General features: G+C 37.3%; 3 protein-coding genes and 2 non-coding genes across 12 annotated transcripts; 1 reads left to right on the top strand and 4 right to left on the bottom strand.

The window, feature by feature from the left end:
- Positions 1-634: 634 nt before the first annotated feature.
- On the bottom strand, positions 635-3953 carry rpl12 (ribosomal protein L12). 2 transcript variants are annotated; one of them, XM_058775658.1, is made up of 7 exons: positions 3795-3953; positions 2411-2484; positions 2041-2139; positions 1873-1954; positions 1118-1204; positions 763-875; positions 635-680 (listed from the first exon to the last, which is right to left on the bottom strand). In XM_058775658.1, exons 1-7 carry the CDS (start codon positions 3829-3831, stop codon positions 675-677), a joined length of 498 nt encoding a protein of 165 aa, XP_058631641.1. In that variant the 5' UTR covers positions 3832-3953; the 3' UTR covers positions 635-674. The 2 variants fall into 2 exon arrangements, with proteins under 2 accessions (XP_058631641.1, XP_058631642.1); XM_058775659.1 differs by having other exon boundaries at positions 3689-3829.
- LOC131541783 (small nucleolar RNA SNORA65) lies at positions 947-1073 on the bottom strand. The gene has a single exon (XR_009271593.1). It is a non-coding gene; the product is annotated as a small nucleolar RNA SNORA65 (small nucleolar RNA).
- Positions 1658-1784, bottom strand: LOC131541784 (small nucleolar RNA SNORA65). Its single transcript, XR_009271594.1, has one exon. It is a non-coding gene; the product is annotated as a small nucleolar RNA SNORA65 (small nucleolar RNA).
- Positions 3954-4062: 109 nt separating the features above from the next.
- Positions 4063-16016, top strand: lrsam1 (leucine rich repeat and sterile alpha motif containing 1). Of its 3 annotated transcripts, XM_058775656.1 has the most exons (26): positions 4063-4236; positions 4450-4607; positions 4706-4762; positions 4891-4935; positions 5018-5095; positions 5188-5256; positions 5931-6015; positions 6237-6358; positions 6461-6551; positions 6730-6839; positions 6939-6968; positions 7054-7176; positions 7718-7857; positions 7999-8043; positions 8738-8808; positions 9087-9186; positions 9448-9535; positions 9725-9799; positions 10563-10643; positions 10912-11007; positions 11808-11906; positions 11985-12116; positions 12200-12269; positions 12380-12549; positions 12709-12853; positions 15878-16016. In XM_058775656.1, the coding sequence occupies exons 2-25, from the start codon at positions 4536-4538 to the stop codon at positions 12829-12831; spliced, it is 2172 nt and encodes a 723-aa protein (XP_058631639.1). In that variant the 5' UTR covers positions 4063-4236; positions 4450-4535; the 3' UTR covers positions 12832-12853; positions 15878-16016. The 3 variants fall into 3 exon arrangements, with proteins under 3 accessions (XP_058631639.1, XP_058631638.1, XP_058631640.1); XM_058775655.1 differs by lacking the exon at positions 15878-16016 and having other exon boundaries at positions 12709-14628; XM_058775657.1 differs by lacking the exon at positions 15878-16016 and having other exon boundaries at positions 4073-4127; positions 12709-14628.
- fkbp15a (FKBP prolyl isomerase family member 15a) lies at positions 14972-24626 on the bottom strand. Of its 5 annotated transcripts, none has more exons than XM_058775651.1 (23): positions 24363-24626; positions 22605-22711; positions 22409-22487; positions 22246-22315; positions 21766-21840; positions 21586-21684; positions 19981-20130; positions 18836-18904; positions 18603-18746; positions 18390-18502; positions 18142-18184; positions 17932-18051; positions 17712-17796; positions 17529-17608; positions 16903-16990; positions 16685-16791; positions 16510-16593; positions 16352-16434; positions 16196-16250; positions 15855-16031; positions 15723-15761; positions 15462-15569; positions 14972-15389 (listed from the first exon to the last, which is right to left on the bottom strand). In XM_058775651.1, exons 1-23 carry the CDS (start codon positions 24443-24445, stop codon positions 15234-15236), a joined length of 2214 nt encoding a protein of 737 aa, XP_058631634.1. In that variant the 5' UTR covers positions 24446-24626; the 3' UTR covers positions 14972-15233. The 5 variants fall into 5 exon arrangements, with proteins under 5 accessions (XP_058631634.1, XP_058631635.1, XP_058631633.1 ...); XM_058775652.1 differs by having other exon boundaries at positions 16352-16413; positions 17914-18051; XM_058775650.1 differs by having other exon boundaries at positions 17914-18051.
- Between the last annotated feature and the right edge of the window lie 189 nt (positions 24627-24815).

Below are 24815 nucleotides of genomic sequence, written 5' to 3' on the forward strand. Positions count from 1 at the left end.
CCTCATTTGCAAGCACCCTCAGGCATGTTGTTTGGGCTTAGGCTATATCATGAAGACTAGAGTTAATAAAGTGGTCTGTCGCAGATATGAGATTATTTTTGTTAAACGCATTTGGGTGTTTGTTTTTTGTGCTTGTCCTTGTTTGTTGATATGAAGATCTAGCAACACTGACACTACCGCAGGGTTTATGAGCACAGCTAGTTTCGTGTCGCAATGTGCCGAGTTAAGACTTTTCACATTCAAATGTCATTAGTTGTTCAGTTCCGAAAACACTGCATAGAATTTGTTAATGCGATTGTCATTACCTGTATTTTTCAGAAGTTACAGTTGTCACTCCCATATTTTAGTGAATTGTGTACAGAACGTGATTGAGCAAAAGGTGAACAGACAAACAAATTTAACTGCAGTGTGTACGTGGCCTTTGACTCAAAGGTCCCCCATATCATCTTGGATGTGTCTTCTGGTATTTTTGCTGTCATTGACAATGCTGCTCGTTTATAAACTTCAACAGAAATTGGGAGTGTTTAAGTTAAAATGTGATTATATAAAACCGATTCTTTTTCAGAGGAGGAAAAAAAAAAAAGTGAATTGATACCGGTTTAACAACCACTGAAAGAAATCAACACACTTTGACTTGTCATTTTCATGGTTTTATTTAGTCTTCAATCCTCTTTTTACTCCTGCAAGAAAGAAAATGCACAGTTAAAACCAGGAAGTAAAATAATAAAATTTAATCCAAAGCATAAAGCATTTAATACTTACAGTTGGGCATTCAACTTTGCCACTGTTGATGTCATCAATGACATCATGGGGAGGGCGACCATCAATGGTGCAGCCCACAGACTGAGCTGTGCCAAGAATCTCTTTAATGGTACCTGAGAAACAGAACAAAATCAGTTTGTACGGTCACCTAAATAAAAACAACTCATTCATACATGGTTATAATGCATGTTCCAGTCTTTTTGGCACAGGGTTAACCACAGGGTTGATTAGCCCTGCTTCCTAAAGCTGGGTTGTTATTAGCCTCCTCTGGACAGTACACAGTCCCTTTTACAGACTAGCACAGTGGCGGGAGGCTGATTGATAAATACCACTCATAAATTCTTAAAATACATACCACTAAGTTCCCTGGCAATAGATCTTGGCCTCATGACACGGGCAACGCCAACGATCTCGTCGAAAGTAACGCTTCCAGAGTGCTTAACTACAAAAGAAAACAAACATCAGGACATACAGAATATGCTAATAAACTAAGACCATGTACATTACCTTTCAGTAGTTCGGGGTTGGTGAGACTTGTAAACATTTTAAGCACAAGTCTCTCATGCTGAAAACTTGTGTAACATTTTGAAAAACTTGAATGCGTCCTAGCTGGATTCAATTGTACTGAAACGTCAAGGAGCTTGTGTTTTGAGCAAATAATTTAGCAGTAATTTGCATATATTTGTCTATTCGCATAAGATATGTCAATTTTTTTGTTGTTAATTGTGTGCCATCTGGTTTCAAAACTACTGTAAAAGTGATTTTTACAGTCACTTAGAAATTTAATGCATCCAGGCTGAATTAAAAAAAAAAAAAAGTTCATTCTTACAGACCACAAACTTCTGAAAGGCAGTGTGCATCATACAACATTCTGGCCAACAAGAAACGCAACAGAACTTGTTCCAGACCTTTCGGCACAGAGTCACCCATTAAGTTGGGCAGCCCTGTTTCCTAGAGCTGGGTCACTATTAGCCTTCCTTTGGCAGTACAAAGTCACTTTTACAGACAAGCACAGTGGCGGGAGGCTTACGGTCAATAACTACAAAAGGCCAGAACCCACAAAGACCTGATTCCTCTAACAGTATCGAGGTGGGGTAAAAAGTTACTTACTGTTCTTGACCTTCTTCCTGTCACGGGGAGGTTCCTTCAGCGCCTTGATGATGAGGGCGGAGGCTGATGGCACCACCTCAATCTGAAGCAACAACAAAACCTGTAAACATCTACAGGCTAGATGTCCACAGGAGCCAATATAGAGGCTGAAATACTTCAAGGGCTTACCGCTGCTTGCCTGTTCTGAATGGTCAGTTTCACAGTGATTCGCAGGCCCTTCCAGTCACCGGTTGCCTTTGCGATGTCATCACCCACCTTCTTAGGGGACTGAGAAAAAGAATAGAGAACGAAAGATGAGCATACAGCATGGATGAATGTAAATGTGCTGCAACACAACTGGTTTGTTCCAAGCCTTTTGGCGCAGAGTAGCCATTAGGCTGGGGGGTTTGGGGGATGCCCTGCTTCCATTGGATGGGTCACTATAAACCTCCACTGGATTGTTCAAAGTCACTTTTAAAGACTAGGACCGTGGCGGGGGGCTTATGATATAGATAATAGGATCGAACAATACAATCTGAACAATGATAGCTATACTTACAAGACCCAAAGGTCCGATTTTGGGGGCCAGCGAGGAAGTGGCACCAACCTCTCCACCGGTGCATCTCATGTACACTAGAAAGAAAATAAAAAAGTTAGTGTTAGCGCACTTTTTTGTTACTAGAATTACTACACTTTCATTAAAGAACTTTTAGATTGTAAGACATCACAGAGTGATCTTATTTCTAAACGTTGCAGGGGGGAAAACCCCTAAATGAACAAACACTTTCCAGCACTAAGCATCATTCATCGAAGCTCAGCAAGTGGCTATGGAAATAACTCGCACCTGGCTGATGTGAAACAGACAGGCCTGTGCAGGATTACTTCAAATCTATTCTTTATAGCATGTTCTAGTTGGGATCAATACTAAAACCCTGTAACATGCTGTTGTGGTTCGAGAAGAGCATGTCAAGGCACCACCACACTAACAGACATCACACTGGTGGCAAAAACGATTACTCGGCTCCCAGCCTCAGATATGCACTGTTACTAAACTTTTTTTTTTTTAGTGGTAAGCTTTCAAAAGGTTTAACTGGTCCTCTAAAAGTTTAACTGGTTCACGCATCTACATTCTGGATAGGTAAAAACAAGTTGCATTGCAAATGCTACACTCTGACCTCACCTGCTGGTCACTTTTTGTGCCAAAACGTTACACAAAGTAGTCTTATAGTTTTACAAAATTACGGTTGAACCACTTTTTTCACATTGACCATTTTAATAAACCCCTTTCTGGGCCATCAACGTGGTAACGTTAATTGCATTACTTTAATGAGCGTCTCAGAGCGCTCGTATTTCATCAAAAACATGAATTTGCTTTCCGAAGATTAACGAAAGACTTACGGGTTTGGAACGACGTGAGGGTGAGTAATCAATGACAAATTTCGTTTTTGGGTGAATTAACACTAAAATATCTAACCATTATAGCTTCAGCTCAGTTCTGTCCACGTGCGAGACGCCCTTACAACAGCACGTGAAAGCGCGCGATCTTTCTATCCGGAGTGCTGTTGTGAAACTACTGCAAGAAACGAGTATTTTATCAAAGACCACAAAGTCACGGGTTTCTGTGTTATATATATATATATATATACACAACGTCAAATCGAATCGTTCACAACGCCACATGCACAGAGAAGCTACACATCGTCAAAATGCTATAGATAGCATTCAAATTACACGCCTCTAGGATAAACTACACATATCTTAAATGTTGCATGGACACATATTCAGCTTGAAATGGTTCAACGAAACGATACCGTTTGGTACTTTTCTGTAGTTTTACCTTTCTACTCATTTATTAGTCCCAGCACGCGAGAGGCCAAGGCGCAGACATGGCCGCTCAGACTTAATCAGAAATCCGTCAAACGGTTACCGTATTCCAGACATACCGATTTTTATCTCGGTGGGGTCGAATTTAGGAGGCATGGTGTATCAGATGAAGTTGAGCTCAGTTCGATTTGAATTGGTGAGGGTGTCGGATGAACCCGGGTTCGGGACGACCGAAAAGTGTTGCACCTTCACCACAAAAGCAAAAATGGAAAAGGCCGGTGTTGTGTGACGCCACCAATATAAAGGCCACGAAGTATCGCGAGAACTGAACAACCTTTCACACCGCGGCGAAGCGTTACGTCATTCACAACATCCGAGAAGTTGTTCCTGGTGCGCGCGCGTGTGTGTGTGTGTGTGTGTGTGTGTGTACTGCCAGAGAGGGAGTATACTAGGTAACTCGGACAAGAAATTAATACGGAAACATTTGAAGAAGCCCATGTTTTGATGAAATGATTTAGTTTATTTAGCGGTTAATCGCGTATATTCGTCTTTTCGCGTACGGTATGTACATTTATTTATATCGCTCTATTTGGCTTCAAGACCAGGTTTCAGTAACCATCAGTCTAGTCAAAAAGTGGCTTTTGTATAGTCCTATGAATATCGAGGGACTATAATTTGTAACGTAACAAGTGCTTATTTATGTGTTTCTTGTCGTACTTCACACTGTTCTACTATGTTTCTGTTTCTGTTTCTTTGGAAATGTCAACACCACAGTCAGTCAAGTGTCACACTAACATCCAGTGGCTTTTGTGGATGTTGTGGGGTTTTGACTTGGCAAACAAAGTCTCACTTGCCTCAGGATGTTTCTGTTCTCCAAAAAGAAGAAACCCAGTGAGGATTCCATAAAACGCCTGGAATACCAGCTATGCTTAGTGAGTTTTTGTTTGTTTGTTTGTTTGTTTTTGTGGACAACATCCTACTGTCACAGTGCACTGCTTCAAATCTTAACACACATGCCTATTTTGTGCAGGCCAAAGAAGCAGGTGCTGATGATATTCTGGACATTTCTGCCTGTGAGCTTGCAGAGGTAAGAAAGCCTTAATATCATTATTTACATATTAGTGAAATTTTCATCTAAGACAGAAGATGAATCATTGCTAGATATCTGAGCTTCCATCCATATCACAGAAGTTCTTACACAATGCTTGTCTGCAGGTTCCCTCCAGTGCCTTCTCCATATGTAAAGTCCTCCAGAAGAAAGTGAGTCTATTTACTGCAGTGTTTTTCTCTGAACAATTGGTGGGAATCAGATCTTTCACAGCAGTTTCCACTCTAATTGCAGGTGTTAATTCTTCATGGAAATGACCTGAGGTCACTTGTTCCTAAAGGTTGCTGCATTGGTGCCTTAGCAGCTTTAAAGGTGAGAGACATTGATTGATGACAACAGTGCCAAGCAAATAACCATCTTACACTTCTGTCCACTGACAACATCTTTATGTGTCAATTCTTAAGGTGTTGGACCTGCATGAAAATAAGCTCACATCACTTCCTGATGACACTGGGCAGCTTTTGTCCTTGCAGGTATTTTTATTGTATATGAACAAAGCTGATGTGAATTGTTGTTTCTATTTAATGCTGATTCGTAAAAGTCCCATTGGCATAATTACTGTATATGTCACTGTGTAGCACTAGGTATGTTAGTGTGTCAAAAGTTTGGGGTCATTTAAGATTTTCTTTTTTTAAATTAGTATTTTTATTCAGCAGGAATGCATTACATTTGATCAAATGTGAGTGTAAAGACCTGTAGTAAAAAACAGTAAAATGTTTTATTCATCAAAGAATTATGAACATTTCACGGTTTTACAGGAATGTAAAACTGTTTTGAACGTTGATAATAATAAGAAGTGTACCTTGAGCAGCAAATCAGCATATAATGATTTCTGAAGCATCATGCGACACTGAAAACTTATTGAAAGTCATTTAAAAATGAATTGATTTTTAAAAAAACAGGAATAAATTGCTTTAAATAATTTAAAATAGAAAACAGTTTTTTTAATAGTATTTCACAATATTACTGTTTTACTGTATTATTAAATTAGACTGCATTATTATTAAATACAGCCTTGGTGAGTTTAAGAGACTTTTATCAAAAACAATAAAAAAATCAAGCATCAGTTTTCTTTAAGTATTTTTTAATTGATAATTAGTGTCCTTTATATTTATTTTTTACATACAACCTTGATTTCTTCTCTAAGGTGCTGAATGTAGAGAAGAACCACATTAAACAGCTGCCGGACTCTATAGGGAATCTACGGCATCTACAGACACTTAATGTAAAAGGTGTGTTTTGTGTTTTTAAAAATAATTTTGGCACAAAAAGGTATTCATTAATATTAATTTTTAAGCACCTTCATTAGAGCACTGATTAACATGTTTCAGGAAGACTTTGAAAGTCATTTAAATTTTATGTAAAAGACTTTATTTTAGGCCTTTTAGGGCCTATTTAACATCAAATGAAAGCCTAAACCATTTCAATTAACAAATTGCTTTGATGGATACAGGGAACAACCTTACTGTCATTCCTGTGTCTGTGGGGCGCATGAGTAGCCTGCGCACACTAGACATAAGTGAGAACAGCATTAGAGAATTACCTAAAGAACTGGCCAATGTTCGCACTTTAGAAGTGAGTATTTTAAAAGTCTATTATTAAGATGTTGGCGTATATTCGTATAAGCTCACCACTGCAAAACCATCCTCATGTCTTTGTGTATATGTGGTGTGGCAGAGCCTGATCCTGGATGCACAGGTTATGAGGTATCCACCTGCGTCAGTGTGCACGGCCGGCACAGAGGAAGTGCAGCGCTACCTCTGTTCAGGTATGGGTCTGTTTTAAAGCAATACTTTACACAATATGCTTTTATTACTGTCTGATTAGATGCAGACTGATATATACAGGTTGTGCACAATACAGATCATGCACGAGACTTGGTTAAAAAATAACCCTGTGTGATGGTACAAGGTCAATCTGCAGTTAGTTTGTTTAACTGGATTTAGAGATGGGTCTGGAGTATTGCCCTCCATCCCAGTATCTGCTGCCTGTGCTGGAGCATGATGAAGGGAAGCAGGAGGTGGATTGTGTCGATGGTGAAGAGATGGCCTGGAAGGTCAGTCATCACTATTTATCAGCCATTTCAAACAGTGCCTAAAAATATAGTGTGATATATTTGATCTGTTAATGTAACATATTCTGTCTGACACTGCAGAGCAAATTCATGGACTATGAGAAAAGAAAGGTATGTTTGATTTGGTTTATTTTGTTAATATTGGATCGTCGAGTGAAGTAGTATTTACATCTCATTCTCTCTGTTTTTCCACTAGGAGCAGAAACAGCTGGAAAAGTTGATCTTTGAGAAAGATCTGGAAGAGAAACAGAGAGAGCACACTCAGCTCTTCCTCCTCAACAACTCCCGCAAAGAGGATGTCTTGCTGTCTGTCAAACTGGTAACAATTTTTATTGTAGAGTTGAGTGGGGTTTACAAACATATGGTACATTTAAGTGATTTACACTACCATTCAAAATTTTTGGGGCAGTAAGTTTTTTCTTCTTCTCTGGTCTCTATGGTCACCAAGGCTGCATTTATTTGATTTTAATATATTATTGTAAAATATTATTTAAATTTAAAAGAACTATTTTCTATTTTAATAGAATGTCTTCAGTATTACATGATCCTTCAGAAATAATTCTAAAATGTTGATTTGTTGCTCAAGAAACATTTGGTATTATTCTGACTGTTGAAGACTTTTTTCAGGAATCTTTGATGAAAAGAAAAAAACAGCATTTATTTGAAGTAGAAATCTTTTGTTTTGTTACATTATAAATGTCTTTACTGCCACGTCTGATCAATTTAATGTATTCTTTCTGATGAAAAGTAGTAATTTAACAGGTTGTACTGTCACTACACTTATCTAGCTAATAAAAACACATTTTCATTTACCATGTCCTTTTTAGAAAGACATGTCTCTGTGCTTATCTGTGTCTCAGGAGCAGCAACGGTTGGAGTTAGGTGTGTCTCAGCAGCAGAAGGCCCAGGAAACAGAGAGGCAGAAAATGCTGGATAAAGTGCGTGTGGCAGAGAGCAATATCATGAGTCGCATCTCTGACCTCCTACTTGATAACAAACGGTGAGGGTACCGTGTGAACCATTTTTGAAATATCTCTGGTTTTTTGTAGCTATCATTATCACTTTAATCGCTCTAAGTCCCTTAGTATTCTGTAGTTGAAGGGTGGTTCTTTATTGTGCATTTGTGCTTATTTGATTATAGCCAGGCAAAGAGCGCCGAGTTTCTGCAAGCTCTGGAGGAAGACCGGTGAGTGGAAATTACGCATGGGTCGAACTCTCTAATGGAGTATGGCCTCTTGCCATCAGTGCAGCTCTTGCTAAGTGAATCTTTCTTTCTAATGGTGCCACTTAAGAAAACCTCAGTCCAGCTTTAGTGCAAGCACTGAGCTGTTTGGACAGTGCCACTGTTGTGGTGCTTCTACAGCACACAGATTGAAGTTCAACATTTACTGTTACATTCAGGTATTTTTGGAGATGTCAGAAAGATCTGGAGTGCTACTTTAAGTTGTGGTTTCACAAACACTGCAGTGGGGTGTGTATCAGAATCTGTTGTTTGAAATATATTCACTACTGTTCAAAAGTTTGGGGTTGATAAGCTTTTTAAATGTTTTTGAAAGTCTTTTATGCTCACCAGAACCACATTTATTTAATCAAAAATACAGTAATATTGTGAAATTATTTTAAATAGATTTTTCTGAAACATAATAAATGCCTTTACTGCCACTTTTGATCAATGCATCCTAGCTTAATAATAATAATAGTAATAATAAAATAAAATAAAATACAAAAAGTAATAGTAATACAATTTTTATTTTTGTATGTAGATGTTAATCACACACATGGTGAAATGGTTAAATCTGGGACTTACCTTGATGGGTTATTTATTTTTTATTTTTTTAATAGAGATGCAGTTATGAATTTGTTGTATTTGTTTTTTCTAGTATACGAATGGAACACCTTACTGCCATCACACAGGATGAAGCCAACTCTCTTAGGAAGAAGGAAGTGGCATGTGAGTTTTAAAAATTGCAATTATCATTAAAACTGCCTTATTGTTTTACAGTTATTTGGTTTTAGATTTATTAGAAGCTCTGACAAAACAAGCTGCTCCAGACAAGTTGGTGTTTTGGTACTCATAGTTTGAATTAGACATGCATGTTCCTATCTCACTTCCCCTCTCTTTCCCCCTATTTTCTGTTATATCTGCTGCCTCTATCAGTAAAAAAGTGAATAACATTTAGAAGAAACTTAGCTATTTGCAGTGGTTCTGAAAAGGCTACATGTTTGCAGGTGCCATGCAGAGGATGCTGTCAGAGAGCTACTCTTTAAGGTTACTTCAGGAGGCCAGGGAAGCCAAGACACAGATTCTAGTGTCTGAGACCTGCAGGAGGTGCTTCAGTTCCTACCAATACATATGGTTTTTCACTCTGTTTACACCTGATATTAACAACCATCTCTCTGATCTGACCACAAGTGTTTTCTCTTGATAACATTCATTTCAAATTCATTTTCTGTGACCACTTGTTTGGATTTCAAAGGGACATTCTCTGATTTTGAAATCACTTACTATGTTATTGTGCTGCATGGGGATACCCAACCCCCCACCCCCCCGCAAACAATCAAGTCTTCATTTTTTTCCCCCTTCATTTAGTTTGGACTATATGGATAGGAAGTTTGACCAAGTGTTGTCCCTGCAGCAGCTAGACAAAAGCAAAGCCATTAGTCAGATCCTTCAAGAGGTAACTATTTAAATCACTAACCTACAATGGACATGATTTGAAAACTGTTATTAAAAACTAGTTTGCTCTCCATCCATTCATTAACTCCACAGGTAAAATACATTAATGAACTACTGTAGATTTACAGGTGGTGCATTGTTGGTCTAGTAGGTCTAGAATGATTAACCTTAATTGGCTTTTTGTCTGCAGGAGGAAATGCAGAAGGCTGCCTTTGAAGCCCTCCAACTCCAGAAGGACAGTGTGCATGCTTATATCCGTAATCAGGTATGCTGATTAAAGTTTCCTTTAGGATAGAAGAGCCAATAAGACCCCACAGATACAATGATTTATATCATACTACTGGTTGATTGAAGGAGTTTTATCTTAATCAGCATTGTCATTTATTAACATATACACCACCATTCCGAAGTTTGGGGTTGATGTTTTTTGAAAGAAGTCTCTCATGCTTACCAAGGCTACATTTATTTGATTAAATATACAGTAAAACACTAATACAGTCATCACTGTATAGAGCGTGCATACAGTATTTTATGTATTTAAAAATGTAATTTATTCCTGTTCATTTATTCCATTCTAATATGTTGATTTGGTGCTCATGAAATATTTCTTATCAATGCTGAAAATTGAGCTGCTTATTATATTTGTTGTTAAAAAACATTTATTTGAAAGATAAATATTTGCAATATTCTAAATGCATTTACTGTGGATTTTGACACATTTAATGTGTCCTTGCTGAATAAATTAATTAGTATCTTAGAAAAAATGACTGACCCCAAACTTTTGAATGGTAGTATAATCATTAACAAAGCCATTCGGTGGGCATTTCGTGGTCAGCTTATATAATGTTAAAGTAAGTAATGTTTCAGATTGTCTTGTGTAGTCATTCTAGTCATTAAAAGCTTTTTTTGGTTTCAGTCAGCCCATGCTTCTCACATCCCACCTCATTGGATGCAGAACCCAAAAGGTGGCTGTTTTATCATGTCTCCATGGGGCCATTCACACCCTCCCCCTATGCTTGTATCCATAGATTAAACTCATAGAGGCAGAGTTAATGCAGTTGACAAAGCTGGAGGTTAAGAGGAGGAATTTGGACACTGAGAACCTGCAGGTACGTAGCAGCAGTAGATGATGTGGTGGTTTCCTGTCAGTGCTTCATCATGCTGTGGAGTGTAGAGAGGAGTAATGATGACTCTGTCATCGCACATCATTTCTCTTCCTTGTTTTTTTTTTTTTATTTCTCTTTCACTCTCAGATTTCTTGGCCATTTCATCCCATTCCTGTTTAAATATCCTGCTCACACCACCTCTATGAGTTATCACAGCATTCTTGGTGTATGAATCCTTTGTGTGTTTTTTTTGTGTGTGTGTGTGTGGTAGGAGGTGCTAGCTGACCAGAGGACTGCTCTGACTGACCTACTGCAGCAGTTACTCAAACAGAAGGACCAAAGGGAGGAGGAACTCAGGATGGTTTTGGTAAGTGATTATGGACCAACTTTCTTGAGATCTCAAAAGAGACATTCGAAATTGGATCAGTTAACTGAAACATTTCACATGCTTCAGTCACTGTTGCAGAAATCACATTTAGGTCATACCAATACTGTCAAAAAACAGCATTTTAAATTTGGTGTAAAAGTGTGTGGAGAAAAAAAAAATCATAATACACATTATTATCTGAAGAATACATGTTATCTTAGGCTTTTATTTTTTATATAATAGTAAAACTTTAATGGTAAAAATGTATTTATTAATTGTTCTGTTCTAATTTTATTTTATTGCAGTGTATTATATTTTACTGCTTATCTTATGTAATTTGTTGGACATTTTATTATCAGATAAATACACCTTAACTTTGACAGCCTTTAAAACATTAAAATCCTTTTATTTTCGGTCAAATTTTTACCTCTTTATTATTTATTTATTTGAGATATTATACGGTTCTAATTTTTTTTTTTTTTTTCATGGATTATATTTTGCTGCTTAATATATGGCATTTGTTGAGGCTTTTATATTTAACATTTGTTATTCAGTGTAGAAATATAAAGAAATAAAGAAAAATATAGGCCAATTTGAAAACCCCTGCAATGTACCTGACTGATGTTTGTTTAAATTTTTTTTTGAAATTTTAGCATGGTAGTCGCCACTGGGTTAAAAAAAATTACAACCTGATACATTGTGTTGAATTTGTGTAGGACTTTGATAAAAGCTACAGATGCATAGGTCTGTTGCTTGTAATTTGTAAGCTGTGGCGCTGAGTTGTTTTTTTTTTTTTTCAGGTGGAGATGGAGCAGAAAAGTGAATCCAATCAGCAGAACTACTGGATGATCCAGTATCAGAGGCTCCTGGATGCCAAACCTCTGTCTCTGCGGATGCAGGTCAGAGTAGCTCTCCTATAGGCTCAAAGATCCTGTGTTTAAATCACTAAATCACGCTAACCACTCCTTTCTCCTCAGGAGGCAGCCGTAGATGCAGATCTGGGGAATCTGCTGTGTAAACTCTCTGCTCAACACTACCTGCCAATCATAGCTCACCACCGAATCACTGCTGAGGCCTTGCGACACATGACCACTAAAGACCTTAGAAAGGTCCGCCACATTTCACAGTAGTGTGTGTCTCTAGGAATTTTTCATTAGGGGTCTCCATTAAAATCTTTTCTGTTTTACTACAGTTGGGCATTAATGAGGTTGGCGTGCAGAAAGCTCTTCTCCACTGGGCCAGAGAACGCACTCTGTCTGATCGTAAGAACATACATTTTCTCGAGGACATGCTATTTTTAATTAGGTGACATTTGTGGATTCTTTTCAGTGATGTTGTGATTGAGTGTATCATAACATGTTTGCCCCTCCAGCATTGCCTAAAACAGCAAAAGAGATGCAGGAAGCTGGTCCATCTACTCCAAGTGCCCCACTTCAACAGCAGCTCACTCCTCCACTGACCCCCAGCACCCCCCTCACCCCCACTGCCCCAAGTCCTGATAGATGGAACAGTTCCGAGTGTGTGGTGTGCATGGAACATGAGGTAAGGCTAAAAATTCAATTCTCAATTCTATTTCAATATATTTTTAAAATAACAGTGTTTGTTTGAAATAGAAATTCTTTGTAACAGTGCAAAAGTTTTGCTTTTCAGCAACTTTGAAAGAAACCGTAATTTGTTCTCCTGTTCTGCTTTGTGTCACAGTCACAGGTGATCTTCCTGCCGTGTGGGCATGTATGCTGTTGCCAGACCTGCAGCGATGCCCTGCAGTCCTGCCCTCTGTGCCGTGGCTCTATATCTCAGCGGGTCCGTCTTTACCATGGCTGAAGCCGGCGAGCGTCCTTCCATGGTCAGGATCATACCTCATGTGTCGTTGTTGTTCCTTCCTCCCATTTGCTGCATGAAATCATAGTCTGTGAACCTTCAAGCACTTTAGAAGTTACTTTTTCTTCCACTCCCACTAAAACTAGCCAGTCAAAGAGGAACTTATACAGCAAGACATTTGTCCAATAGGATAAAGTTTTATTGTTCATCATAACCTAGTAACATTCCAATAAATTAACAGCAAGAAAGTATTTGATAATGGTTCATTTAACTCAAACCAAATAGGAATGGATAATAATAATATGACTGTTGAGCTTTAGTATTGCCCTTGATGTACTCGCTCTAAGCACTTGTGCCTCTTCTGTATTTGATTTCAACTCACACCCCACACAACTAAAAATATGCATGTTCTCTACAGTATAGCTAAATCTTCTTGCCCTGCCCTCTGTGTTATTCTATCAACATTGTAGTACAGTAAGACCAAATCTATCACCATTCAGGGATTTTCACACCAAGGGCAATAACTGTAATGTTAAAGTTTTTAGTGATTCTAATTTGATCAGAATTGGGGCATCACACCACAGCTATAATGTCAACAACACAGAGGAACTAGATCATTGGAATCACTATCACAATTTTTTCCAGCTGATGAATGATAAAAAACATTTACAGGCCAATCAGAATCTGCCTGACTTTAAAGAGCTTGAGCATTTAAAGTGGCAGCTGACATAACTACTGTACAGTATGTGTTTATAATAAGCAGATTGTCCGTTGGTGTGGATGCAAATACATTCATGTTTAAAGTTGTCCTTATACTTACTGTTCTTGGTGTGAAAGAGCCTATACCCTGCAGTACCAGAGTATTTTAATTCTTCAACCATTTAAGCTAAAGTAATTTTTAATTTTCATTTTTAATGTAAGGTTTAAATTTGAATTTCAACATTTAAATGTTTTGAACTGACTTGGCAACACCGCAGAATTGTAAATTATAGGTTGAAGGTGAAATCTTTCTGAAGGCACTGTACTTGCTATATAACACTGCATACATTCATTCTAACAAATGCACTGTTAGTCCTTTTTACATTATCAACTATCCAGTTTCAGCAACTTTAAGTATTGCACACACAATAGTGTTTCCTAAATCTGTGTACTTCTGTGAACCTCTCTTCATCCAAGTGCTCTTATATGCAAGTCTGCTTCTCACTGAACATATACAGAATGAAAAAAAGAACTTAATTTGTCTGTAAATAAAACAATATTCATTTAATTTCTTACTTCAAGAAATAAGCTTTAAGTGTTTATCAGCATTATACAAACTTTTAATCTGTGTGCTTTGTGTGATAGTTATGCTGTATGGATCAGACTGGACAAATATGTATTTTATTTGCTGTGCATCTGCCATTGAAGAAAAAAAATGAAATAATCAGAATGTTTAGTAGAAGTTACTGTAGTATAAGCTACTCTCTGGTGGCAGGTTATTATTAACTTATGTACACACTGTAATCTTCCTGCTCTTGTTTTATTTGATAAGAACTGAAACAGTTTGTGGTCATTTTATTCAACACAAATGGCACCTTATCTGTGATGACAGTGAGATAGAATCTCTGTTACATTCATTTACAATATATGTGCTGCCATTACACATTTTCCGTTGTTGTCTACATATTTATAATGTACTTTCTTTTTTATTTAGGTTTTATAATTGTACCCAACCAAGCACATCCATTGAAATGCTGCCTATTCATTTTGAAGTGTTATCACACCTGTCAGACCTCTGCAAAATAAATCTGCTAGACAATATGTTCTAGTGTCCTTTTACAATTAAGAGGTTTATTTTTGCAACAGCATATTGCGGTTTAGATACATTTGTTTATATTAAAAATATCATAAGTGTTAGTTAGCAATTATGTTCGATTTTCCATTTACTTCTTACATTTTGCCTAGTGTAATTTTTATTTTCATGTTCAATAAATCAATATTAGTCCACAATTCCAGAATTCCTGAAATGTCAAGCTGATTAGATTAGTCTTGATTTTGCAATCTTTTATAATTATAAATAAAACCTAAATACGATATTAAATAATGTTCTCAAACTCGAGTAAAGATTACATTTATGTGTATCTAGTTAACTTGACTTGCAACCTTGTTAGTTATATCCAGTTGTGCCATAGTCAGGACACTTATTATGGATCAGGGTTCTACCCTGAAAAACTGCCTGCTTTGAAACACCGGGAAAGGATCAGCTGTCCACTGACTGGACATTAATTAGCCTTCTTAACTGTGATTGGACAGTACCAATTTCCCTTTCAGGATCTCAGTATGTGAACCGATGCGTATGGTAGAACAGACTGCAATATGCAGGTGTTCCGATCTACAGATGTTCTGTTAGCATAAATGCTTCCTTTTTAATGTTGGCCTTTTCCCGCTATTTCATTGTTTTCCTTCTCCATGTTTTTGATTTGCAAACACTCTTCAGTTGACAAGGACACTTCCTCTACTTTATCTTCATCTACGCTTGATTCAAGCTCCCAAGGTTCTGAGAGAAATTTCATGGTGGTACTCTGCAATGGAAAAGCAGGCGTCAGCAAAACCTGAAATCATTGTATAAGTGAACCTAATTGGTTAAACAGTACCTTGATGGTGTTTTGGAGAATCTCAAGCACCGTGTGTCCACTGTAAAATTCCCGTGAATCAAACTCTGTCCTGAGAGACTGAAACACTCCCTTCAGCAATCGTTTCACCTACACCAGATACACCAGCTCAGTTTCAGTACACTTTACTATAGCAAAATAAGAGCTGTAATAACTGTGTCTCAAACTACGTCTTTCTTAGATTTTCATACTAAAATATTTCAAATGAATGGAAATACAAGATTAAAAGGATTCTCTGTCTACCTGCTCTACCTGCCACTTCTTCTTCCTGTCTAACAGGATCTGCCAGAGAAAACTGGATGATGCTTGAATACTCTCATTAAAGTATTAAATTATACAGGTTAAAACCTTTGTATACACTCATATCATACACACCTGAACCAGATTCTCCTTTTCAGCCCTCAGATCTTGCATCTCCTCATCCGTGTTTTGCATGATGTCCTCCATCTGTTTGCACTTCTGCTTCTCTGCCCTCTGCTGGAGATTGAGCACCTCCTGCTGCAGCTGATGAGCTTGTGTGATGGAGGAACCCAATTCTCCAGATAAATGAACCTGAAAGAGATGATTTATGGCATTTTCCTGATCACACCATTCTCCAGCACACACCAACAATCAGATCAAAATGGAATCACAGCAACCGAGCAAGTTTAAATTATAATATACTGAGACAATGAACCAACATAGCATAATTTAACAAGTCCACATGTCTTTTGTACCTTTTCCTGCTCAGCCTGAAGGCAGCAAGTCTGGCTGTGTTGCTGCTCCATATACCTGCACTCACAGTGTAAACCAAGAAGGTTTAGAAGGGTTTTTTGCCTTTAATCTGACTGGAAAGCAGGAAATTGGAGTGTGAAGAAAGGGGTGGGACACACCTCTTATTCTTTTCTATTTTGTGGTTCAGTTCATCTACCTGAGAACTCTTCTCCAGAACCTCCTTTTTTAGACACATACTCTCCTAAAACACAGATCTTTGCATCTAAACATTACAAAACAATGCTTTTAATGAATAAAAGTATCCTTGTATTCAAACCTGAATAATTCTCTGAATGTTGTGTAGGATCATGTTTGTCTCTAGTCTGAAAGAGAAGTGACCCTCTTTTTGCAGCTCATCCACCTGAGAACAATGAATCAAATCTCTGTGTGTTTTTTTAATCAAAATAACTATAAGAACTCATTAAAAAATAATCCATATTGCACCAATATACCTTGCAGGTCAGCTGGTCCACCCTGCATGCCAGCTTTTCAATAGCCAGCAGAATTTCTGTGTTGTGTTGGCGAGCATCAGACATCAAGAATGATGTAATATCTGGTGCTATTTAATACATAATGTTTGCATTTAGTGAAAAAAATGGCAGATGAGTAAAATAAAGTGACACATTTCTGCAAATATTGCGTGTCCAAAAGTAATAGGCTCAGCTCTTACTTTGGTATGGAATGTGCTGGGATGGGTAGAGTGAGGCAAATGAATCTAGCGGTGTTGGAAAGTAAGGATTTTGTCTTAAGGAATATTGCTGTTGATCCAAAAAGAAAGAAAGAAAAGAACACACACTACTGTTCAAATGTTTGGGGTCGGTAGATTTTTTTGAAACTCCTATGCTCACCAAAGCTCCATTTATTTGGTCAATAATACAGTAAAAACAGTTGCTTAATACTGTGAAATATTATTATTATTATTTCAATACTGTTTTCTATTTTAATGTATTTAAAAATGTCAAAATTAGTAATGCAAAGCTAAATTTTCAGAAGCCGGAAATCTTTCTAATAAGCTAATAATTTGGTGCTCAAGAACAAATTCTTATCAATGTTGAAAACTGTGCTGCTTAATATTTTCATGAAACCATGATGCATTTTTTCAGATTTTTTTTGATGAATAGAAAGTTCAAAAGAACAGCATTTATTACTGGTTTTTTTTGTTTTGTTACAATGTAACAGTCTTTACTGTCACTTTTTTTTAATCAATTTAATGCATCATCTAAAAGTATACAATTCTTTAAGAATTAGACTAAATAAAATGAAACCATACTTATAAAATACAACGTTGGATCTCACCTGAAAGCCTTGAGTAGTGTTTAAGTCTGCTTCTGGTGGCACTGCTTCCTGTTTCTGAGAATCATCAGGCTGATACGACACTACAACAAAAACCAGTACATGAAAGCAAAGATCCGCTCAGCTCTAATACTGGACTTAACTAATACTGAGTAGGTGCTTATTTGTGATTGTTTTTATACATACGAGATGTAGAACTGCAGGGCATCGGTGCAGGTTTTGGGGAGTGGGAATGTGAAGGAGAGGGATCACAAATCAATCCACTGGTACCCTGCACAGAGAGACATAATATGGTTTATTGTTGCGCCTTTACTTCACAGGCCATTCAGGAAACAAATCTGAGATTTAAACAGCATTACATTCATGCAGTATGTGTAAAAGAAACAACCTCTCCAATCCTCCTGACCTCTGTTTCTGAGTCGCTGGGGTCAGTCTGATCTGGAATGGCCCCAGTGAGAAAGGGAAGCATGGGTTGACCAATCTTGGCTATACGTGAGATTAGCTTGGATTTGGAAGCACCTGAACTCTACAAGAAAGAAATATATTTGGAGCTTCAGCATTTTAGCCACTTCAGGCACATGGCATCTGTCTAAATGTTAAGGTGAATGTTACTCACTGTCAGGGAAACAGATTCCACCTTCCCCTTAGGTGCTTGGACTCTGAATACAAATGATCAATAACCAGCATAAATTCATAAAACCCAGTTTACTGATGTGTGTCTTAAGTTAAAACACCTATATAACAAAATCTTTACATTTAACCTTTCAATATGTATAGCATTTAAAAAATCTTTGTATTGATTTTTTTTTTCTTTTCCTTTTTAAGTATAAAACTTGCTAAGTGGTGTTAGATTTATGTACACACTTTGACTCATCTGTATCAGTGACCGATTGGCTGGTGTTCTCTTCTGGTGTGCTTGGAGATGTACTGAAGGTGTCAACTGGTCCCCGGCTATGTCGGTCTTTGGAGAATTTAACCTACATGTAGATAAATATACAAACAAAAAGGAGTTAGAGAGAGATTAAAGAGAGATGTTTGCTGGTAAATTAAATTATATTCACACTGTCAGTGCCTTACTCTATGAATCTCAACATCAAACACCAGAGTGCTGTTTGCTGGCACATGGTTAAGGACGCCATTTGACCCATGACCCACATTAGGAGGGACGATAAGGAGCCGTCGACCTCCTTTCTGCATGCCAAGCATCCCGTCCTCCCATCCCTGTGAGAAAGAGACAGAACCAACATTTTTCTGTTATACATTTCTTTAATTATCATTTTAAAGCATCGATGTGTTCAAGAGCTGCTCACACTCTGAGCTTTGCCTGCTCCGAGCTTTACTCGCTGCAGCTTTTCTTTGCCCAAATTGGAATCAAATACCTGAAAAAAAACAAAAAAACAGAAAGAGACTGTGAACTTTCACATTTATAGATCTCCAGCTGCACAGCAAACATGCCAGACAGACTCATTTAAATTGCCAGTGAACTGATTAGTTCAATGAGTGCATGACTTCTATTGAGCCGCGACTAATCAACAAGAATGTGCACAGTGAGCTGCTGTGTGCTACATGTGCTCGACTACTATTTAAGAAGTTTAAAAAAAAGAACATATTGTGTACATTTAGGAAGAGTAGTGATTCCACTCAGCATCATTTACTAAGAATAGAAAATGTTTTGATACAAAGTAATTCATCTGTACAAAAATACTATAATGCAAGTTGAAGGAGTGGATGCCGAGCTGCCATATCCTTCATATTGATATTAATTATATTATTATATTATTTCTTGTTTGACTATTAATCATGTTATGGCAAGAGTGAAATGTGTAACCTTATGTGCGCTTATGAGATATTAAAGAATCCTGCTTTATGCTGTACTTCTACTCTCTAAGATAATGACTTCATAGTGTGTGTGTAACGAAGGCAAGGCGGCCTTGAAGTTCTGATAAGTGCTCTGTGTGTATGTGTGTGTGCTGGTAGCTCTCTCTCTGTGTGTTAGAAGACTGTCTCTGTCAGCTGCCGCCATCCTGACCAAAAATAGGTGTCCGGAAGACACCTATCTTGTATGATCCCTGATCGCTGACGTCTGCCCAATCTGATGGAGAGATGTTTGAAGCGTTTACGTCCATATGTGGAGATTGTCTAAGTTTATCTAGGTTTTAGAACCTATCAGAATTTTGATGACTTATGCATTGCGCAATTAGCAACCTCTGTTAGGGTATAATTGCTGGTGTTTTTGAATTGTACGCAGAGCGGCCTACAAACTCGATTGTGAGTCTTGAAGCTGACTTCTGCTGATGAAACTGCAAACTATCTTCAGTAAATTTTCTTCATTTTTGATCGAATCTCTTGACTTCTGGTCTTCATTCAACACACCTGGTCTGAGGGTCTTTACTGCAAATTCCCCTACAAAGTGTTCTTTGAATATGATAACAATTACTAAATTAAGAATAATCACCTGTCCTAGACAATGGTTCTGTAAAAGCCATCCAGAATAGGCCACCTCCACTGTGTCCCCGACATCAACAGCTTGACCTTCTCCTTGAACCAAGTCCTGAGTGACCAGAGAGTCTGACATAGCCTCACTGTTCCACCGGGCCACGCACACCTGCGAGAAACACGCTCAGAGGTCATTTCACCAAATACATAGTGCACAGTGGTGTAGTGGTGCCTGGAAAAGTGGGTATACTCTTAATATATGCCCCCAATTTGTTTTTTTTTTCAAATGACCCGGCAAAGGATGAACCGACCTGTGTCATAAACAGTGACATGTAAAACTAGTTTTGCATATTTAGTTCACTATTGTAATATTTGCACACTGTCACTTAACTTCTGCTGCTTGAGTAAGGATCATATGAAAATAATATTATCCACAGAAGAGGTGCAGATTTAGCAATAAATAATTAAAATAAATAAACAAATATAAATAGACTGCAGCAACTGACATTTTGTCAGAACCTCTAGTAAATTGCATGCTATTTTGTTTAGTTGTCTGTTCAGAATTGTGGGAGAATTATGATCTCCATTTGAAACAAACAAAACAATCGTGATTCTCAATCATTTCAGAAGTGAGGGGACAGAAATGTCAAATATGATAACTTTTTGTCTAATTGACAGGTTTTATTACAATTATTATTATTTATTAATTATTCCTCTTGCTTTTAATTGGCTGAGAAATCAAATACACTGCTTGACTATTATATAGTTATATAATATTATATAATTTATAATATTTTTCCTGTATTTTCCTAATGACAATTTTATGATTTGTTTAGCCTATATACTACATTTTTCCCCATGTTTATCACAGAATAAGGCAGAATATATATTTTGTAGCCTAGTAGCCTATCTATTGCCAAGTGTAATAAATGCTATCAATTAGCACTGCATTATTCAGAATCAGATGCTTTTTATTACCTGGAGATGACTTGAAAAACACAGATAAACCATATAGTTGCAATCATGTGTTTACATTCTTAACGTTTCTTTTATTCAGCTTTGCAACAGTAGAGATATCTTTGGCTACAGCGATAGCTGGATTCTTGCACGTCGTGACTCGTAAGTTAGTAGCTACTTCACGAGGCCGATTTGGACTTTCTGCGAGAGTGCCATCCGGCTTCGAGTAGCCTATAAATGAAACATACACTGCATGAGAGTGTTTACGTCTCGTTCCTGACTGCATCACTGTCTTTACTGGATGTTTTAGAGAATATTTGCATTTATTCACATACGATTGTATTAGTTACTCATATGCTGGACTGTCATGATTTGGCTAGTGCAGGACGTGCACCAGGATTTAGAAGTGGGTATACAGAATCTCGACTGATAAAGAAGTGGGTATACGCCGTATACCTGCGTATACCCTCCACTACACCACTGATAGTGCATCTGTAAAATGTAAAGATGTTTGCATTATAGCAATTTTGCAGAACCCTGCAGCTTTGAAGTAAATAAGAGGCACACTTTGAGAAACAATAATTAATATTATAAAATATTAAATAATTTGTTCCAAAACCAGAATGCATCAATCTTTATTAAACAAACAATTCAGTTTAAGTATTACCTCCTTACAGAACTCAGGCCTTGACTTTGATGAGTCAAACATTAAAGACCAGTTTTGTTGCCAGTCATCATAGAAAGTGACATAGTTACAGGGCTGAACCTGTGGACAGGTATAAAGAGCTGATGAGTGCAGCATCTAACACAAAAAACACAAGAGAATAGAATAGAATAGAACACTCACTGTAAGGACAAATCCACGATGGATTCGAGCCGTACTGATCTGTTTTTGTTTACTGTCGTACAATAGAATCTTGTACTATAAGTGCGGATAGAAAAAAACAAAATATATTAGTTAAAGTTAAAAATAAATATACTTAAATGTATTTGAAATTAATTTATTTCATACTAAGTATACTTCAAATACATTTACATATTTATGTACTTAAAAATACCCTGAAATCCTACTTTTAGTATACTAAACTAGTATACTTAATAAATTGGAACAACTCATTTTGTACTTAATGCACTTCTATTGTGCGAAAGTAGTGCTGCAGTCCAACTAAAGATATACTGAAGTATATGTGATTGTGTTAAAGTTTAACTACTGCAAGTACACTTCAGGTACACTGACTATGTCTGTAAATATGTTAATTGATTTGAACTATACTTAAATGTTTTTTTTTTTACTAGAGATAAGTTTCTGTTAATTAGCTTCTCTTACCTCTTTGGTGACATGGTTTCCTAAAACAGCAGCTCCTGTCTTGCCTTGCTTTACATATTGTCCATTCACACTGGTGGAAAATCAAAGCTCGTTTAAAAAATGTGTGAACTAATGCTAATTCAAAGTCTCATAAACATTCTTTAATTGCTATATTTATACTAACAAGCTGAATGCATGAACAGCTGTAGCAAACAGCACAGCTGGAGCACATGGAGGAGGGATGGACTTCTGAGGAGGCGGGCCTTAAGAAAAACACTGATTAAACCATGAGCAATTATGTGCACACGTTAAGATTCAAAATGATCAGAACATGAAACTGTGCCAAAAAAGGCTATGCGACTATTTGCTGTACCGCCTACCTAATATGGCGCAGGACTTTTTTGGCTGTTTAGGGGCGGTGAATTGGAAGGACTCGTTTCCCTGACTCTGTGCTCGGTCCAGACCAAAGAGAGAAGCCAACTTTGCCCTATAGGAATGCAAACACACACATACACACACACACGTTATAGCTTTACATCTTTCACAAATCTGTGCACCCATATAATCTTAGCATTAAGGGTAAACAGATTTGGCTTGATGTCCGCAATGGAGGGCTCAGAGAGACTATTCTACTCGAGCTCCGATAGCCCCCCTATAGACAGAAGGATAAATGAAATAAATATGCATGAAGGAGGAGATGGGGAGGTGGAGGGATGCGGAAAGAGCTAACGACGGAAGTGTTACGAGGCTGTCTTTTATACTTGGATATTGATTGGAAGATTAGATGGCCGTACTCCTCCCGAAATTACGTTAGTAACTTAACAAAAACGTGTTATGTGGAATTTACACAGCACATGTTTTGACAGAGCACTGGACCCATCCACAGATGCCATTGCGAGAATAGCCAGATGCAGCCTGTTGAAAATACACTGTCAACAATATTTCAAGTGAAAAGTTCAACAGAACATGCTAATATTTTAAAATATTATTTACTTTAAAAATGACAATGAGTTACTACATTGATAGCATGCACACAAGAATCACCGGACCAGCGTGGATCAGAACTACAATTACAGAACAGGGTCCTGTCTAGCATCTATGATTAAATCCACATGAAAGAAGACACATTAGACCTGTTTGCACTGACCCTTGGACCTCCCTCCACAGATAGTCAGTGTCCCATACAGCTGACATGGCCGCCAGCTTTCTGTCACTGAAGAACAGGCTAAGAAGCCTCAAAAAAGGTATATATAAAAAAGTCGTCCTCCTTTTTTCTTCCTGTCTTGGTACTAAAGTTGGGATCAGCTACAGTGGGTACAGATTGGAAGCAGCCCAAATGAAACGCACTGTAATTACTAACATGTGAATTAAATTATTGAAGGAGGAGCCTCACCTCATCAACATGGTTTCAACAAGCGGAAAATGAAATGGAAAAAAAAACATGTTCTTTTTTTGCTCTATATGTCTGTTAAATAAAATCAGAACACTTACATAAATTCCAGTCACCTTAAGAAAAAAATTACACGTTGTCCTTTTAAACTGAGTTTGGAGTTTAAAACCTCCCTCTTTTCTCAAACCCTCTTTCATGTAAGGACGCTGACACAATGTCAAGTTGTTAACCCAAAATTTGAGGTAAAGAAAGAATAAAAAGAAAGAAAGAACGAAATTGGCATTATGGTTTTGAAATGATCTCTTAAATGTGAGAGTTCAGAATGTACCTAATCTACATTCCTTTCATCAATAACATTTGATATGATTCAGGATAAATGTGAAATTATCCTTATAGTGTTATGAGGAAATGAAAAGAAAAAAAAAAAGATTAGTAATCTAATGGAGTAATCTAAGAAAATTAAGAGAAAATGCTATAAACAATTTAAGGAAAATGACACCTTAAACTTCTCTCTTAAACTAATGTTATTGTGTTAGCTATATTAAAATTTGACAACTAATAAGAACACTATTTTCACATTCAGTAAAGCTTATACAAAATCATAGGTTGAGCTTAATGAGACACAATCAGACCATAATACAATAAACAGACTCACTTCAGGAGTATCGTTTTAAAAAACAATAATTCTATAATTTATTTAAAATGATTAAAATATGTTAAGGCTATGTTAGGCTTTCATAACACTTACCCACTTTTAGGACACAGAAAGTCTTCATCGTTATAATCAGGAATAATGTCTTTAACTTTTTCCATACTATAATTTTTGAGCATTGAACAACTGAGTCAACAGCGCTGGATTCTGTGAGTGGCTTGATGTGCACAAATATTTTGTACTTGTGCGATACGAGGAGCACAGGTAAGCGCGAGGACACAGCGGCTCACTGATAACCGTCTCTCTCTCACACACACACACACACACACACACACACACACACACACACACAGACACACACACACACACACACACACACACGCGCCAGATCATCGGGGAGCAGTTGGAGACTCCTAGGGGTCAGTGATTGAACTGCAGCTTTGAAAGATTGTTTCATTAATGTTATAATATATTTATTGAAATATGAATTAAATTAAAACTATTGTTTATCTGATCCATGATGCATATAACAATATGTAATGTTGTAAA

This window comes from Onychostoma macrolepis, chromosome 05, assembly GCF_012432095.1.
Source record: "Onychostoma macrolepis isolate SWU-2019 chromosome 05, ASM1243209v1, whole genome shotgun sequence".
NCBI lineage: Eukaryota > Metazoa > Chordata > Actinopteri > Cypriniformes > Cyprinidae > Onychostoma > Onychostoma macrolepis.

Coding starts and splice junctions, on each gene's coding strand:
- rpl12 (XM_058775658.1), bottom strand. CDS start 3,831: ATGCCTCCTAAATTCGACCCCACCGAGATAAAAATCG. Junction 2,485..3,794: donor CCCCACCGAGATAAAAATCG/GTATGTCTGGAA, acceptor TTTTCTTTCTAG/TGTACATGAGATGCACCGGT. Junction 1,955..2,040: donor TTCAGAACAGGCAAGCAGCG/GTAAGCCCTTGA, acceptor TTGTTGCTTCAG/ATTGAGGTGGTGCCATCAGC.
- lrsam1 (XM_058775656.1), top strand. CDS start 4,536: ATGTTTCTGTTCTCCAAAAAGAAGAAACCCAGTGAGGATTCCATAAAA. Junction 4,608..4,705: donor TGGAATACCAGCTATGCTTA/GTGAGTTTTTGT, acceptor TATTTTGTGCAG/GCCAAAGAAGCAGGTGCTGA. Junction 12,117..12,199: donor CCACTAAAGACCTTAGAAAG/GTCCGCCACATT, acceptor GTTTTACTACAG/TTGGGCATTAATGAGGTTGG.
- fkbp15a (XM_058775650.1), bottom strand. CDS start 24,445: ATGCTCAAAAATTATAGTATGGAAAAAGTTAAAGACATTATTCCTGAT. Junction 22,712..24,362: donor TTTCTGTGTCCTAAAAGTGG/GTAAGTGTTATG, acceptor GCATTCCTATAG/GGCAAAGTTGGCTTCTCTCT. Junction 18,052..18,141: donor TGGAATCTGTTTCCCTGACA/GTGAGTAACATT, acceptor TCTTTCTTGTAG/AGTTCAGGTGCTTCCAAATC.